Raw genomic sequence first — 14,025 nt, forward strand, 5'->3', positions numbered from 1 at the left:
AATAATTAAAAAGCTAATTTGTAAAACTGCTGTACCGAACCAGTATATTATATGAAATAATATAATTAATATAAATTTATTATATTATATTATATTATATTAAATATTATACTATACTGGTTTCGTCCGCTTCCAAACCAACTCTGGTGCGGTTCGATTGATATATGAACGCAACACGGACCCAAGACATGTAAACAAACCAAAAACAGGACCAATCAGGTTGTGACCGCATCCCTATGCACTGTAAAAAAATCCACGTAAAATTTACGGTAAAAAAATGGCAGCTGTGGTTGCCAGAACTTTACCGTAAAAAATACTGCAGTAAGTTTTTGATTTTTAGGGACAGCACCATATAATTTAAAGGTTTATATTGTAATTATGTTTACACTGTAAACAATTTACAGTAAAAAAAAAAAAACATATTTCATTAACTGAAATGTTAAATTACCAACCTATGGAAAACTAATATCTGTTATGTACCTTTGATGGACAACCACCAATCACAGTGGAGATGAGAATCACATGATGAATCAAAGCCCATCACAAGCAGCTTTTAAAGGTCCCATGGCATGAAATTTTCATTTTATGAGGTTTTTCAACATTAATATGAGTTCCCCTAGCCTGAATATTGTCCCCAAGTGGATAGAAATGTTGATGGTGTAAACCCGAGTTCTGGCTGTCTTTCTCTGCCTTTGAGAAAATGACAGGCCAGACGAGCCAATCCTGAAGTCTCCTGGTTTGACGTCCAAGCAGGAACGGTTTCCTCCCTTTCCTCCACCCAGAGAATCTGGCACGCCCATGCAAACACTCGAGATCATGGGTTGTGAACGAGTGAACGCTGGCAGTTTCTCAGTGTTTGGATGTACAAATGAAAACAGAAGTCTTTCAGTTCCTTCTGATCTGTGATCAGTGATTTCTGATGTGTAGCTAATTATTTATTATTCGTGCACACACTGCGGCTTCTCTCTCTCCCGACAGAACGGTGTTTTTGTGTTTTCTATCTTGTGAGTCAGTGTTTTTGTACGTCCTCGTCGCGTCTATCGGTTCTAGAATGTGCATACAGTCATGAGTTTCTGCTCAACATCGGCAGAGCCACATCTTTAGAGATAAACCTCACGCACGCCGAAGCTCGGGCTGCACTGACCGGTCGGCCTTCAACATCCCCGACCCCCAGTACTGCATCTGGCCCACAGCGGAGGCACCAAACGCAGCGTGAGATTAAGCAGAAGGGGGGTAAACGTGAACATATCCGGGCTAGCCAGCCTAGCCCCACAATAAACTGGATTACATCCGATTACTGCTGTTGTGTCTTTGTTTGCGCTGTGTACTCAACGCGCGTCACTGACGCTTTTATTTTATTTTAAAAATAATGCTATTATCAACACTTACTTTTAACTCGTTCATCTCGACAGCTGTAATGGTACTTTGCATGTGTTACAAAGTTTGTAGAATAATGATGAAGACGGACTCTGTGTGACTGGGACTCGTGTTTATTCAGAACTCTCAGATACAAACACAATAAACTCGCGCTGACTGACAGCACTCTCATAACTCAGTAGTTACTATAAATAACTTTGTTAACAATCGCTGATCTCCGTCTCTGGTACATTAGTGATGTCCGGTTCGCGAACGATCTTTCTTTTGAACCAGTTCTTTTTAGTGAACCGAATCAGTTCACTAAATCGGACTGAATCGTTCTAAACGGTTCGCGTCTCCAGTCAGCGCTGATCCATAATTTACTAAAGTTACGAACTTTGACATGAGTGACAGTCCCTCCGACTAGAAATAGACTAATAACCTGAAGTATATGCGGTAACTACAACAGTTCAGACATGCTGAGAACTTATGTGAAGTGAACTCAGGTCCATCCGTCTCTCTGGCAGCAGCTCGTGCCTGCTCCTGCCTCGTAGACCTAGTTAAACCACGCCCCCTCCGCTCATTTAAAATGCAAAGATGTCAGCCAATCACAACAGTGGGCGTTTTTACTGAAGTCTCACAGCAGACACGCCTCTTGAAGCAGGGCATTCAGCCACAGGGCAAACAGCAGTATTGAAAAATGCCTTTTATTTCTAAATTATGACATTTTATGATGTAAAAGTCATACTAACAATATAAGTACACCTCAGGAAACATTATAAAATAATAGAAAAATGCCATGCCATGGGACCTTTAAGAGGACAATACTAATATATAGAAGGTGCTCAGTGTCATCCACACAAACACTAAACACCATCATGGTAAAACACATGACATTTAAAAAATGCAATAAACATTAATTTAACAACATCAGATGTAACATAAAACCCTAATGTACATAACTGATTAGAAAAAACTAAGAAGAAACTGAATACATCAAATCCGAAGTGTCACACAGGGAATTCTGGGAATGTCAATTTACGGGTTTTCACTGTAAATTACACAATGACTTGTTCTTTTTCACTTCCAAAAACTGTAAATTTAATGAAATGTAAGGTTAGATCTATTATATTTATTCACCGTATATAGTACAGATACTTTCTGTTAGTTAACGTTTTTTCACTGTAGCATTTTTACAGTAAAATACAGTTAAAATCTCAATTTTTTTACAGTATGCCTTTGGTTCGGTAACTTTAGGTTCGCTGTTAAAAATGCCAGTGTGAACGCTAAGTGGACCAGGACTATATGTTTTGTTTTTTGGTCCGGACCAAACGAACTGAACTACAAGTGTGAACACACCCCAAGTGATTTGTTTAGAAACATTTATCAGCCGGATCGGTGAGTTCACTGCACTTCACTCACAGGTCAGACTTTAATCAAATGACTCCATAAATATAGGTGGATCTCTCAAAAACATGTCCGTTCTTGTGTTGCTGTAAACTCACTCGATCGTCTGTTTGCTCGAGTTAGCCTGCAACCGTTACATCAGATCTCTTGACCCAACTGGGTCAGTGTGACCTGTACTGTACAGTCTGAATGAACTGTGTTTAAGAGGTATATTTGTAAGCAAGCAGTGACATGAGTGACGTAATGCTTCATGAAGACACATAATCATCCGTCTGTATTCCTTCCATGAGTGTTTGCCATCAGAATCAGCGCTTGTTCTTACAGACGTCACACTGATATACAGTCAATCCGAGGTGTGTGTGTGTGTGTGTGTGTGTGTGACTATAGAGGCTCTGCAGGAACATCTCTCTATAAGAAGCATGTTTGCAGGATAAATGTCTGACACTGGCCATATGCCCAGCATGCTCTGGCTCTCAGACGCTCGATTACTGACAGCTGTAGTTTACAGTAAGTGTGCTTTTAACTTCCGTGCGCGAGCAGCTCTTGATACGCACTTGTTAAGGTCAACCCCGTCTCTGAAATCTTCCTGCTGGCGGTTTCCCTTTCCCTGCCTTCACCATGTTTGAAGCGGATGCCAACACTGATGCCCCCTGCTGGTGGATCTGCTGCGACAGCTTTTGTTGAGTTTGGCGTTTTCTAGTTCTGTCGTTTTTCAAAGTAAAGTTCAAGCCGGTCTGTGTTACTATAGTGGGCTGAGGGACTTAATCTGAATGCACTTTTAGTCTTGTAGACTTTTAGAAAATCAAGGGCTTGTTTTACAGCATGAATCATGCAAAAAGAACAATAGGATTCAAGTATTTGACTTGCATGTAAAGTTTCCATCGATTTGGATCACACACACACACACACACACACACACACTATATACTTGCATATAATTATATAACAAAATTGTAATTCTATGCATGCGTATTTCTGCACTCCATCATGGCATAGTTTAAATATAAATAGTTTAAAAATAAATATTAATAAATAATGCATGCATACATTTTACAATTAATACAAATTTGATGCGTATTTATCATATTTTATATGTTCATGTTCATAAATTATCATGCCATAATTTAAATTTCCATTTATATATGCATGAAATTACAATTGTTATATTTAATACAAATCTGATGCATATTTATGGAATGATTATAAAATATAATAAATACTGATAGTTTAAATATTTCCATTTATATATGCATGCATACAACTAATTATGTTTTTTTTATTATGTAAGCGGATGCATATTTATCAGTATTTATCATATTTTATAATGCCATAATTTAAATATTTCCATTTATATATGCATGAAATTACAATTGTTATATTTAATACAAATCAGATGCATATTTATGGCATGATTATAAAATATAATAAATACTGATAGTTTAAATATTTCCATTTATATATGATTGCATACAATTAATTATGTTTTTTTTTAATTATATTAACTGATGCATATTTATCATATTTTATAATCATGCTACAGTTTGCATATTTATGGCATGATTATAAAATATAATAAATACTGACAGTTTAAATATCTCCTATATATGCATACATACAATTTTTATATATATATATTTTTTTTATTATATAATACAATTTTGATGCATATTTATCATATTTTATAATCATGCTACAGTTTGCATATTTATGGCATGATTATAAAATATAATAAATACTGATAGTTTAAATATCTCCATCTATATATGCATACATAATTTGTATATTAAAAAAAAAATTTATTATAATTTTATATGTTAAATCAGTATCATATTTTATAATCATGCCATAATTTAAATATTTAGATTTAAATTTTACATTTAACAGACGCTTTTATCCAAAGATGCTTACAAATGAGACTTACAAATATTTCGATCTATATATGCATGCATACAATTACAATTTTTACATTTTTAAAAGTGTTTATAATAAAAATGATGCATATTTATCAGTCATAAATAAATAAAATGGTTGTGATTTCTGCGCTCAGATAATAATGCCATAGTTTAAATTTTCCATCTATATGTGCATGCAATTTACATTTTTATATTTACATTTTTGTTTATGATTTCATGCCATAGTTTAAATATTTTAATCTATTTGATTTTATTTTAAATCATATTTCCAAATTGCATTCATTGAAATCAGCATGAATCTGTTCCTCAACAATAACGTTTGTGCAATTAAACCGTACGAACATGGTTAAAATATGACTAGCTGTAATTCATTGAATATTGCTTGATCCAATGTTTGAGAACCAATCGGATTGATTGACAAATATGAACCTGGTTATTGTGCATTTAAAACACATTCAGTTTATTAGTACTATTGCATAAATCTGTATGACTGGCATGTGCATCACATGCAATTCAAATGCATAAATCTCCAATATTTTGAGTATACGCAAGTTGCATGGCTTTATTTGGCTGATGGTCGGGTGACCGGTGTGTCTGGTTAGTCAGTGAAAGTGTGTGTGTGTGTGTGTGAGGTAACAGGTCATCTGAGGTGATGTTGGCTCGGGTCTCCTCCCGCTCAGCTGTACACGGGCCCCGGGGACCCGACCCGCCTCGAGCACCGGTGTCAGCGCTGATCACTTAACAAGTGAATACGTTACCCAGACTCCCCTCTGCTCACCATATGTTCCCCATCAGTGTGTGTGTTTCAGTGCGGTGAGCGCGGTTCACTCTGAGCATTACAGCGCTCAGGAGAATTCAGGATATTCAATTATATAACGTCTAGAATTATGACACGTATATTAAGTGAGATTATATATTATCTCCTGTGCTATATTGCAAAAAGAAAATGAATGGCGATGGATTTAGTGTGTTAGTTTAGTGCATGTACAGCAGCACGCATTTAATTTACTTTATGAAGTTTTTTTAGCAGTATCATATTAAAATGTAATTACTGATAAAATTGCACTTTTAAATTGGTCTACACTTGATATATTTTTTATTTGATTAATAGTATAAAAAATATATATATATACTTGATTTTAAATTTATTAGCACAAGTGACAAAAATAAATGATACTATATTCTATATTAGTGCTGTCAAATCGATTATTCGCAATCCAAAATAAGTTTGTTTACATAGTGTGTGACCTGTGTATATATAAAAACACGCATGTATGTATATTTATGAAAAGTATATACAATATAAATTTATATTAGGGCTGCGCAATATATAGAAATATCTCTAATGTACATAACGCAATATGCATATCGCAAGGGCACGCAATAAGCTACTTCAACATTGTGAAAATGTTATGTTTTAGGTCAATGCATATAGCAGAGAATAGACTGGGCACATGACTGTTACTTATGTGACTTGCTTAACGTTAAAAAGAGTTATTAAACGCAATAACTTGCGAAAAACAACTCCTTGCAGTCTTGCGCTGTCTGACACACACACACCGAAACGTGCGCACAAGCCGTTCTTTTTTCCATGTCTTGTAACACACTCGAACTGTCAATGATTTATTTTCCCAGAAAGAATGTGAAACACATAAATGGTATCACTCAGTTTTTAAATAATTTAAAGCATAATTTAAATAGATTTTACACACTTAAAGCAATATCGTATCAAATATCGCATTTAATAAGGATATCGCATTTTTCGTCAATACCGCACAGCCCTAATTTATATACAGCATATACACATGCAACATTTCTTCATTACATGAATGTGTATTTATATATACTTAATTCACAGTACACACACATTATGTAAACAAACTTTTATTTTGGATGCAATTAATCACATTATATTATATTTATTATAATATATTATTCTCAGTCTTTCCAAAAGGAAAGCATGGTTTAAAGGCGTTTTTTTGGTGTGGTGATATGAATCATATTATATTCATAAAACAATAGCATACTCAAAAAAAGATATGCGTTTGATTTACTTTATAAAAAAAAAAAATGTCAACAGGTTCCACGTAATTGGGTTATGTTGAATTGAATTAACATTGTTTATTTCAATAAACTTAATTTTTTTACGTAAGGTTAATTCAATGCCATTTAGTTTAATCAGGTTAACATTCTTAATTTTGTCCAAAACTATTCAATTTAATTATTCTAAAATGAATATAAAAACAAACAAGTGATCCAGTTTGATTATTTTTACTTAGTGAAATACTATTTTTACAACATTTACAAGATCTTAATTGGCTAGTCAGAAGATGGTTTTGTTACATCCATGGCATGCCCAAAGTAGTTGTTTTTTATTATTAAAACAGCTTTAATAGTTATTAGCAGGTCCTCACCCCAAGCACACGCTCTACACTAACATAACAAACGTTTAAATACCAACAAAAAATATTAAGCATTAAAAAGTCTCAATTTTCTCATCTTGTTAAAAATGCGTCAAATAGCACTTTATTTAAACATTTACCCTCCGAATTCAGCCCCTTTGCAAAGCATGATGGGAAGTGAAGTCTTCGGTTACTTGATCGAAACATGTTATTTCAAAATGAAAACATCAAATTATGTCACAGAGAAACGGTTTTAAGTCAGTTTAACATGAATCGATTACATTTGAACCAGAAACCTGATATAATTGTGTTAAATCAAGATGAATTTCTTAAATTATTTTATGATGCTGTTCACTTTATTTGAGTGCAGTGGGCGGTCATTTTTGTTGCATACACATGGTTATAATGTCATATTTTAAATTGGCCTATATTTATTAGCAGTACTATGTATACTATATGTACTAATGTTCTAATATTTCATTGATAATTAAATTAATGTTGTTGTTTTTTTTAAATACTACATGAAATTGTAAATAATTTAAATGTTTTTGAATCTCTTGTTTCCAAGCATCATTTAATTAAATATATTTATATTCTCTGTAAGAGAAGACGAGTCTCACTTTTAGACGAGCGCACAATAATCAAGCATTTAATGAGCAGCGACGCGTTTGCTCTTTCCTTCACTGAACATACAGGAATGTGAAGTGTGTGTGTGTGTGTGTGTGTGTGTGTGTGTGTGTGTGTGTGTGTGTGTGTGTGTGTGTGTGTGTGTGTGTGTGTGTGTGTGTGTGTGTGTGTGTGTGTGTGTTCTTCAGACACACCCTGACGGTAAACAGTCCAGTGTGAGCCGCTGCTGCCCTCTGCAGGACGCCACCTCCATTACAACTCCATATAACTGACTGACCACAGGATTATCTCAGATGGACGGTTTACATCTAAAGTCCTGAAACCGCTTTTTCATGACCGCATACACACCGCTCCAAAATAGATTTAATGTAAGACTATTAACTGACCGGTCACATGATCTGAGCCACAGATGTTATCCGTCATCAGAGTGTTCTTTGCAGACTTGTTCATGTGAATATTTCGGCATGTCAGATGTGTTTTAGAACTGATATTAGAGCATATTTTGATTGACAGGCGAATTTATTTATATAGCGCTTTTCATAATACACATTGTTTCAATGTAGCTTTACAGAAAATGATGATTTATAATATCTTCATGCCTTACTCGCATTTAGCAGAGCTGGGTGATAATATAGTTTATATTTTGCAATGTATGCAGATGAAGGACATACTTCTATATCCAACTTTATATAAAAAGCGGTGCAATAATAGGTACATTTCACAATGAAATTAAAAAACAAAAACTGACAGTTGTTATATAGTATACATCACTGTTTGTGGAAAGTTATTTTATTATAACAATATATAAAAACTTTATATAGTTGTCCATTTACACTACAAATGTAAACCCGTTTATATGATTAAAAAAATTAGCAGTGAGCTGTCATATTCATTGTATGACTTTTGAATGTAAAATGTTATCTTATTTTTGTGTTGTCAAAAATATCGAAATGTATGGATTCTGAAATATCTTAACCGATACCAATACTCCTTTCTACAGTATCGATTTTCGAATTTCGCACTGGATTGCACTCATTCTCGTAGATTTCGCGCTCACATCTGAAGCGCGCACACACATACAATAATAAAGCCGCCTCTGACATACAAGTGCAAAAATGAGCTCCTTTTCCCAGCTTATTAATGGTCAAATGAGTGGTGAGTGTTTTGGCGATGTGTAACAGGAACAGTATTTTGGATCCATGTGTGCGTCAGGTCTTAAAGGGACAGCAGCTGAATAAACATGCTCTCTATGACTACATTTACATGGACAAGTCAAGCCATGGTTGAATAATCCGCCATCTCTTTAGTGTGTATCCTGTGGAAGTTTAAAAAAATATATATTTTTATTTATTTATTTTCTCTGTTGCATTCAGTGCTTTCTTCCGGAAACAACAGACCATATGAGATTCCAAGTCACAGTTCATCACTTAGCACAGCGTTCATGGCTCGACTTGTCGAGACTGTTTTCCAAGATGGCTCCTGTCTGTATACGCGTCTTTATAAAGTATCTTCTTATTGAACTGTTTGTACACTTACACAGTTCTCAATGCTTCGGTTTGCATGTAGGGACCCTCATTATGCTACCGTGTTAGTGTGAGGCTATTTTGAGCCTTGTTAGTGGTATTAACTAACGATTTAATTTGACTTACTCTATGCCCCATATACTAGAGTTATAAGCTAATCTGTTTTTAGAGATAAAACTCTTTACATTCGATTTTCATGAAAACGATCTACTCGGTAACCGTGTGTTAATTACCCCTAGGTTCATTTTTCACCTGTGTTGTCCGTAAAAAATATCTTTATCATTTAAAGTTATCTCTTCAGAATACATTTTTGATTGCCTATACTTTCAATAGATGGACCAAAAAAAGAAATAATATAAAAAAATATCTATATTGAGCATTTTTCCCCGTGGTATCGAATATCGATACTTTTCCAGGTATCGTATCGAAGTTAGAAATTCCAGTATCGTGACAACACTACCATGTAGTGATATAATATTCTAGTTTTAAATCCATTAAAATAAGGTTGAGATTTGTGATGTACAGTTCTGGTCAAAAGTTTGGAAACATTACAGGTTTTTATGATGTTGGTTAAATAATGGCATTACTGGTGCACATGTAAACGTAGCCACTGAAGACTGGAGTAATGATGATAAATTCAGCTTTGAGCTCAGGAATAAATTACACAACACTATATATATTCACATAGAGAACAGCTGATATACATCATAACAATTAGGGCTGTAATCAACCAAAGAAAATCTTGGTCGACTGAAGTCCTGACATTTTCGACTAAAAATGACGTTAGGAAAAAAATAGCCTTGTTGTCTGCCTAAATTAATTATAAATAAACAAACTAGTAGGCTATTTGCAGTATATTAAATAGTTTTTGAGTCTGACAGCGTTGCATCACATGCACCTGCACAATATCACGAAAATATAGTACTATGTTGTCAACTAGTGATATCACAAGAACTTTTGAGGAATATGCAACATAATTTAGACAATTGTTTTTGTCATATGTATTATAATAACCGACAGACATCATCTATCATTTCAGCCGCTCTGTGAACACATGATCAGCTCAGCTTCACGGCTGAGACACGAATAGACTATTAAAGCTTTTACTCTTATACCCAGAAGGCACGTCCACTTTAATAAAAAAGGAATATTTATTAAACAAGCCAGATCAAGAGCAGAAAAAACTCACAATTAAATAAATAATATACAGCAAACTAGCCTAATGTTACTTTAATCTGTCTCTCTTCTCCAGTGGGTTGGGCTAATCCAAAAGAAGTGAAAACAAAGGGGGTGTCCTGAAGACAGACTGATACCTGTGAAACTGGGCTGCTCTGAAAACACCCCCATTAGCAATTAGTGCTTTCCACCTGATGAAATGAACGCGGCAAAACTGACGAAATGAACGCGGCAAAACTGATGAAACGAATGAGACAAAACTGATGAAATGAACGAGACAAAACTGATGAAATGAACGAGACAAAACTGATGAAATGAACGAGGCAAAACTGATGAAATGAACGCGACAAAACTGATGAAATGAACGCGGCAAAACTGATGAAATGAACGAGACAAAACTGATGAAACGAACGAGACAAAACTGATGAAACGAACGCGACAAAACTGACGAAACGAACGAGACAAAACTGACGAAACGAACGAGACAAAACTGACGAAACGAACGAGACAACTGACGAAACGAACGAGACAAAACTGACGAAACGAACGAGACAAAACTGACGAAACGAACGAGACAAAACTGATGAAATGAACGAGAACGAGACAAAACTGATGAAATGAACGAGAACGAGACAAAACTGATGAAACAAAACAAAACAGAACAAAACTCTATTTACTCTATTCTATTCCCAGTTCACCAGCCACTTACTTTGAAGTATTTCGGGAGAAGTGGATGAATTCACGTGTTGTAAACATAGAGGTTGTAAATCCAACAGATGCGATTCTCTGAACTGCGTCTGCGGCACAAACTAACACGGCGGCGCCCATCGCGCATACAGCTCAACTAACGCCACCGTTATAAAGGTGTTTAAACAGCAATATACTTCCACTTGCATGTATTTGACAATCGGAATATCAGATATTTCATGCCATAGCTAACACATTTGTGAATGTAGTTCCCACGCCCCTGGTAGTGCGCGCGCTGGCTTTTGCGGTGCATTCAAGGGCACTCGTAAAACTGATGTGTGTTGTGACTGCCAGAGTTGTGTGCAGGGCGAGCGCGGAGAGGGGAAATCTATATCGTTGCTTTTTTCGATAGTAATATCTTGAAAGTTCATATCTAGATATAGATACGATAACGATATATCGTTCAGCCCTAATCTGCATGTGATTGGATTATTTATCTGGTTTTCATTTTGCTTTGAATCCTCAGGTGATTATCGAGGTGACGGAGATGCTGCACAATGCCAGTCTGCTGATTGATGACATCGAGGACAGCTCGACCCTGCGGCGCGGGTTTCCGGTGGCCCACAGCATCTACGGCGTGCCGTCGGTCATCAACTCCGCCAACTACGTCTACTTCCTCGGCCTGGAGAAGGTGCTGATGCTGGAGCACCCCGAGGCGGTGCGCGTCTTCACCCGCCAGCTGCTGGAGCTGCACCGCGGCCAGGGCCTGGACATCCACTGGCGGGACACCTACACCTGCCCCAGTGAGGCCGAGTACCGGGCCATGGTTCTGCAGAAGACCGGCGGGCTCTTCGGCCTCGCTGTGGGACTCATGCAGCTCTTCTCCGAGTGGAAGTCAGATCTCAAGCCGCTCTTGGACACGCTGGGCCTGTTCTTCCAGATCCGCGACGACTACGCCAACCTGAATTCGAGAGAGTACAGCGCCAACAAGAGCTTCTGCGAAGACCTGACGGAAGGCAAGTTCTCCTTCCCCACCATCCACGCCATCTGGTCCCGTCCCGAAAGCACGCAAGTGCAGAACATCCTGCGCCAGCGCACGGAGAACCTGGATATCAAACGCTACTGCGTCGACTACCTGGAGAAGGTGGGCTCGTTCGCTTACACCCGCCAGACTCTGAGGGACCTGGAGGTGGAGGCTTACCGGCTCATCGCAGAGCTCGGAGGAAATCCCGAACTGGAGGCCTTAATGGAGCATCTGAGTCGCATGTATAAAGAGCCTGAGCCTAGCCAATCAAAAGAGTGTGGGGGCGGAGCTACCGCCAGCCAAGCAAAACAATGACAAACTTTTCTCCTTTGTACTGTTATTTTGTCTCCAGCAAATCGCCGTCAGTCCAAAGTCTCTCATTTGATCTCGTATCTCAAGGAGGTGTAACGGATGAAGTGTAGATGCTGCGAATGACAACCGCAAACACATTTCAACAGTCGCTCATTTCACCTCAATCTAAACAAATACATTGTTTTGATTTGGGAAAATGAAGCAAATTTTGTATGGACCTTTAGCATTTATTCAATTTATTTTTTTGGCAGTGTCAATTATTTATGACAATAATAATGATAATAGTAACTATTATTATTATTAAACCTATTTAAGTGTATGTTGTACTGCCTATATAAAATCTTGTGTGTGTGCGTGCGCAATATATTAGGGCTGTCAAGTGATTGATCGCATCCAAAATAAAAGTTTGTGTTTGTATAATGTGTGTGTGTGCTGTGTATAATTATGTATATTTGAATACACACTTATATATTTAAGAAATATTTGCATTATATTAGGGCTGTCAAAAGATTAATCGCGATTAATCGCATCCAAAATAAAAGTTTGTGTTTACATAATATGCGTGTGTACTCTGTTAATTATTATTTATATATAAATACACACACAAGCATGTATATATTTAAGAAAAAATATTATTTTTATATATAAAACATTTATATTTATATATATTCTAGATTATATAAATGTATATACAGGCAAATATTTCTTAAATATATACATGCTTGTGTGTGTATTTATATATAAATAATAATTAACAGAGTACACACGCATATTATGTAAACACAAACTTTTATTTTGGATGCGATTAATCGCGATTAATCTTTTGACAGGCCTACATTTTATTTATATAATATATATATATATATATATATATATATATAATATATATATATATATATATATGGGTTCCCACTCGTCCTGGAAAATTTGAGAAAATGTAAAATGTCCTGGAAAATCTTGTTGTCTGGGAAAATTCAAAAAAAAAAAAAAGTGATTTCTTTAGCCGAGTATAAAGAGTTTATCGCTGGCCCAAACAATTAATGCTAGTTGCAGAAAGCACATGTTCAGGAATGCTGAGTTTGATACGTGTGAGTAGTATTTTGAATAATGATGTTTAATAGCTAATGCTATAACTGCTCAAATGTATGCAGTGAATGTTAACTCGTAAGCTCCTCCCTAATCACATAATTTTGATATAAAGTCACATTTGTGTGTTATAAAGTCAGAATTGCGTGATATAAACTCGCAAGTCTTTTCTTCACAATCAACTTTTTTGCGCAGTTGCGAGTTTATATCTTGCAATTCTGACTTCTTTTCTCAGAATTGTGAGATCTAAACTGCAATTGCAAGTTATAAAGTCAAATTCTGAGAAAAAAAGAATTGCGACAATTTTCGCGTTTATATCACAAATATGTAAACTCGCAATTGCGAGAAAGTCAGAATAGCGAGATAAAAAGACACAATTACCTTTTCTTTCTATTGTGGGGTGTAAACAAGCTTCCATAGTCATAATGTATGATTAAGAGATCATATTGAAAAATGCTAGATTGTTAAGTAATGGCAATAAACTGTACAGCTTCGAAAAGCAATATTTGGCA

General features: G+C 35.9%; 1 protein-coding gene across 2 annotated transcripts in view; it reads left to right on the top strand.

Moving 5' to 3' along the window:
* Positions 1–12,845, top strand: part of ggps1 (geranylgeranyl diphosphate synthase 1) — a 49,117-nt gene extending 36,272 nt beyond the window's left edge. For both annotated transcript variants that reach the window (XM_079843702.1, XM_079843703.1), the window contains exon 4: positions 11,618–12,845. In XM_079843702.1, the coding sequence (XP_079699828.1) occupies positions 11,618–12,430 (813 nt within the window). In that variant the 3' untranslated portion in view covers positions 12,431–12,845. The remainder of the gene's footprint in view (positions 1–11,617) is intronic.
* Positions 12,846–14,025: the final 1,180 nt, after the last annotated feature.

Source organism: Gobio gobio, assembly GCF_949357685.1.
Source record: "Gobio gobio genome assembly, chromosome: 18".
Classification (NCBI taxonomy): Eukaryota; Metazoa; Chordata; class Actinopteri; order Cypriniformes; family Gobionidae; genus Gobio; species Gobio gobio.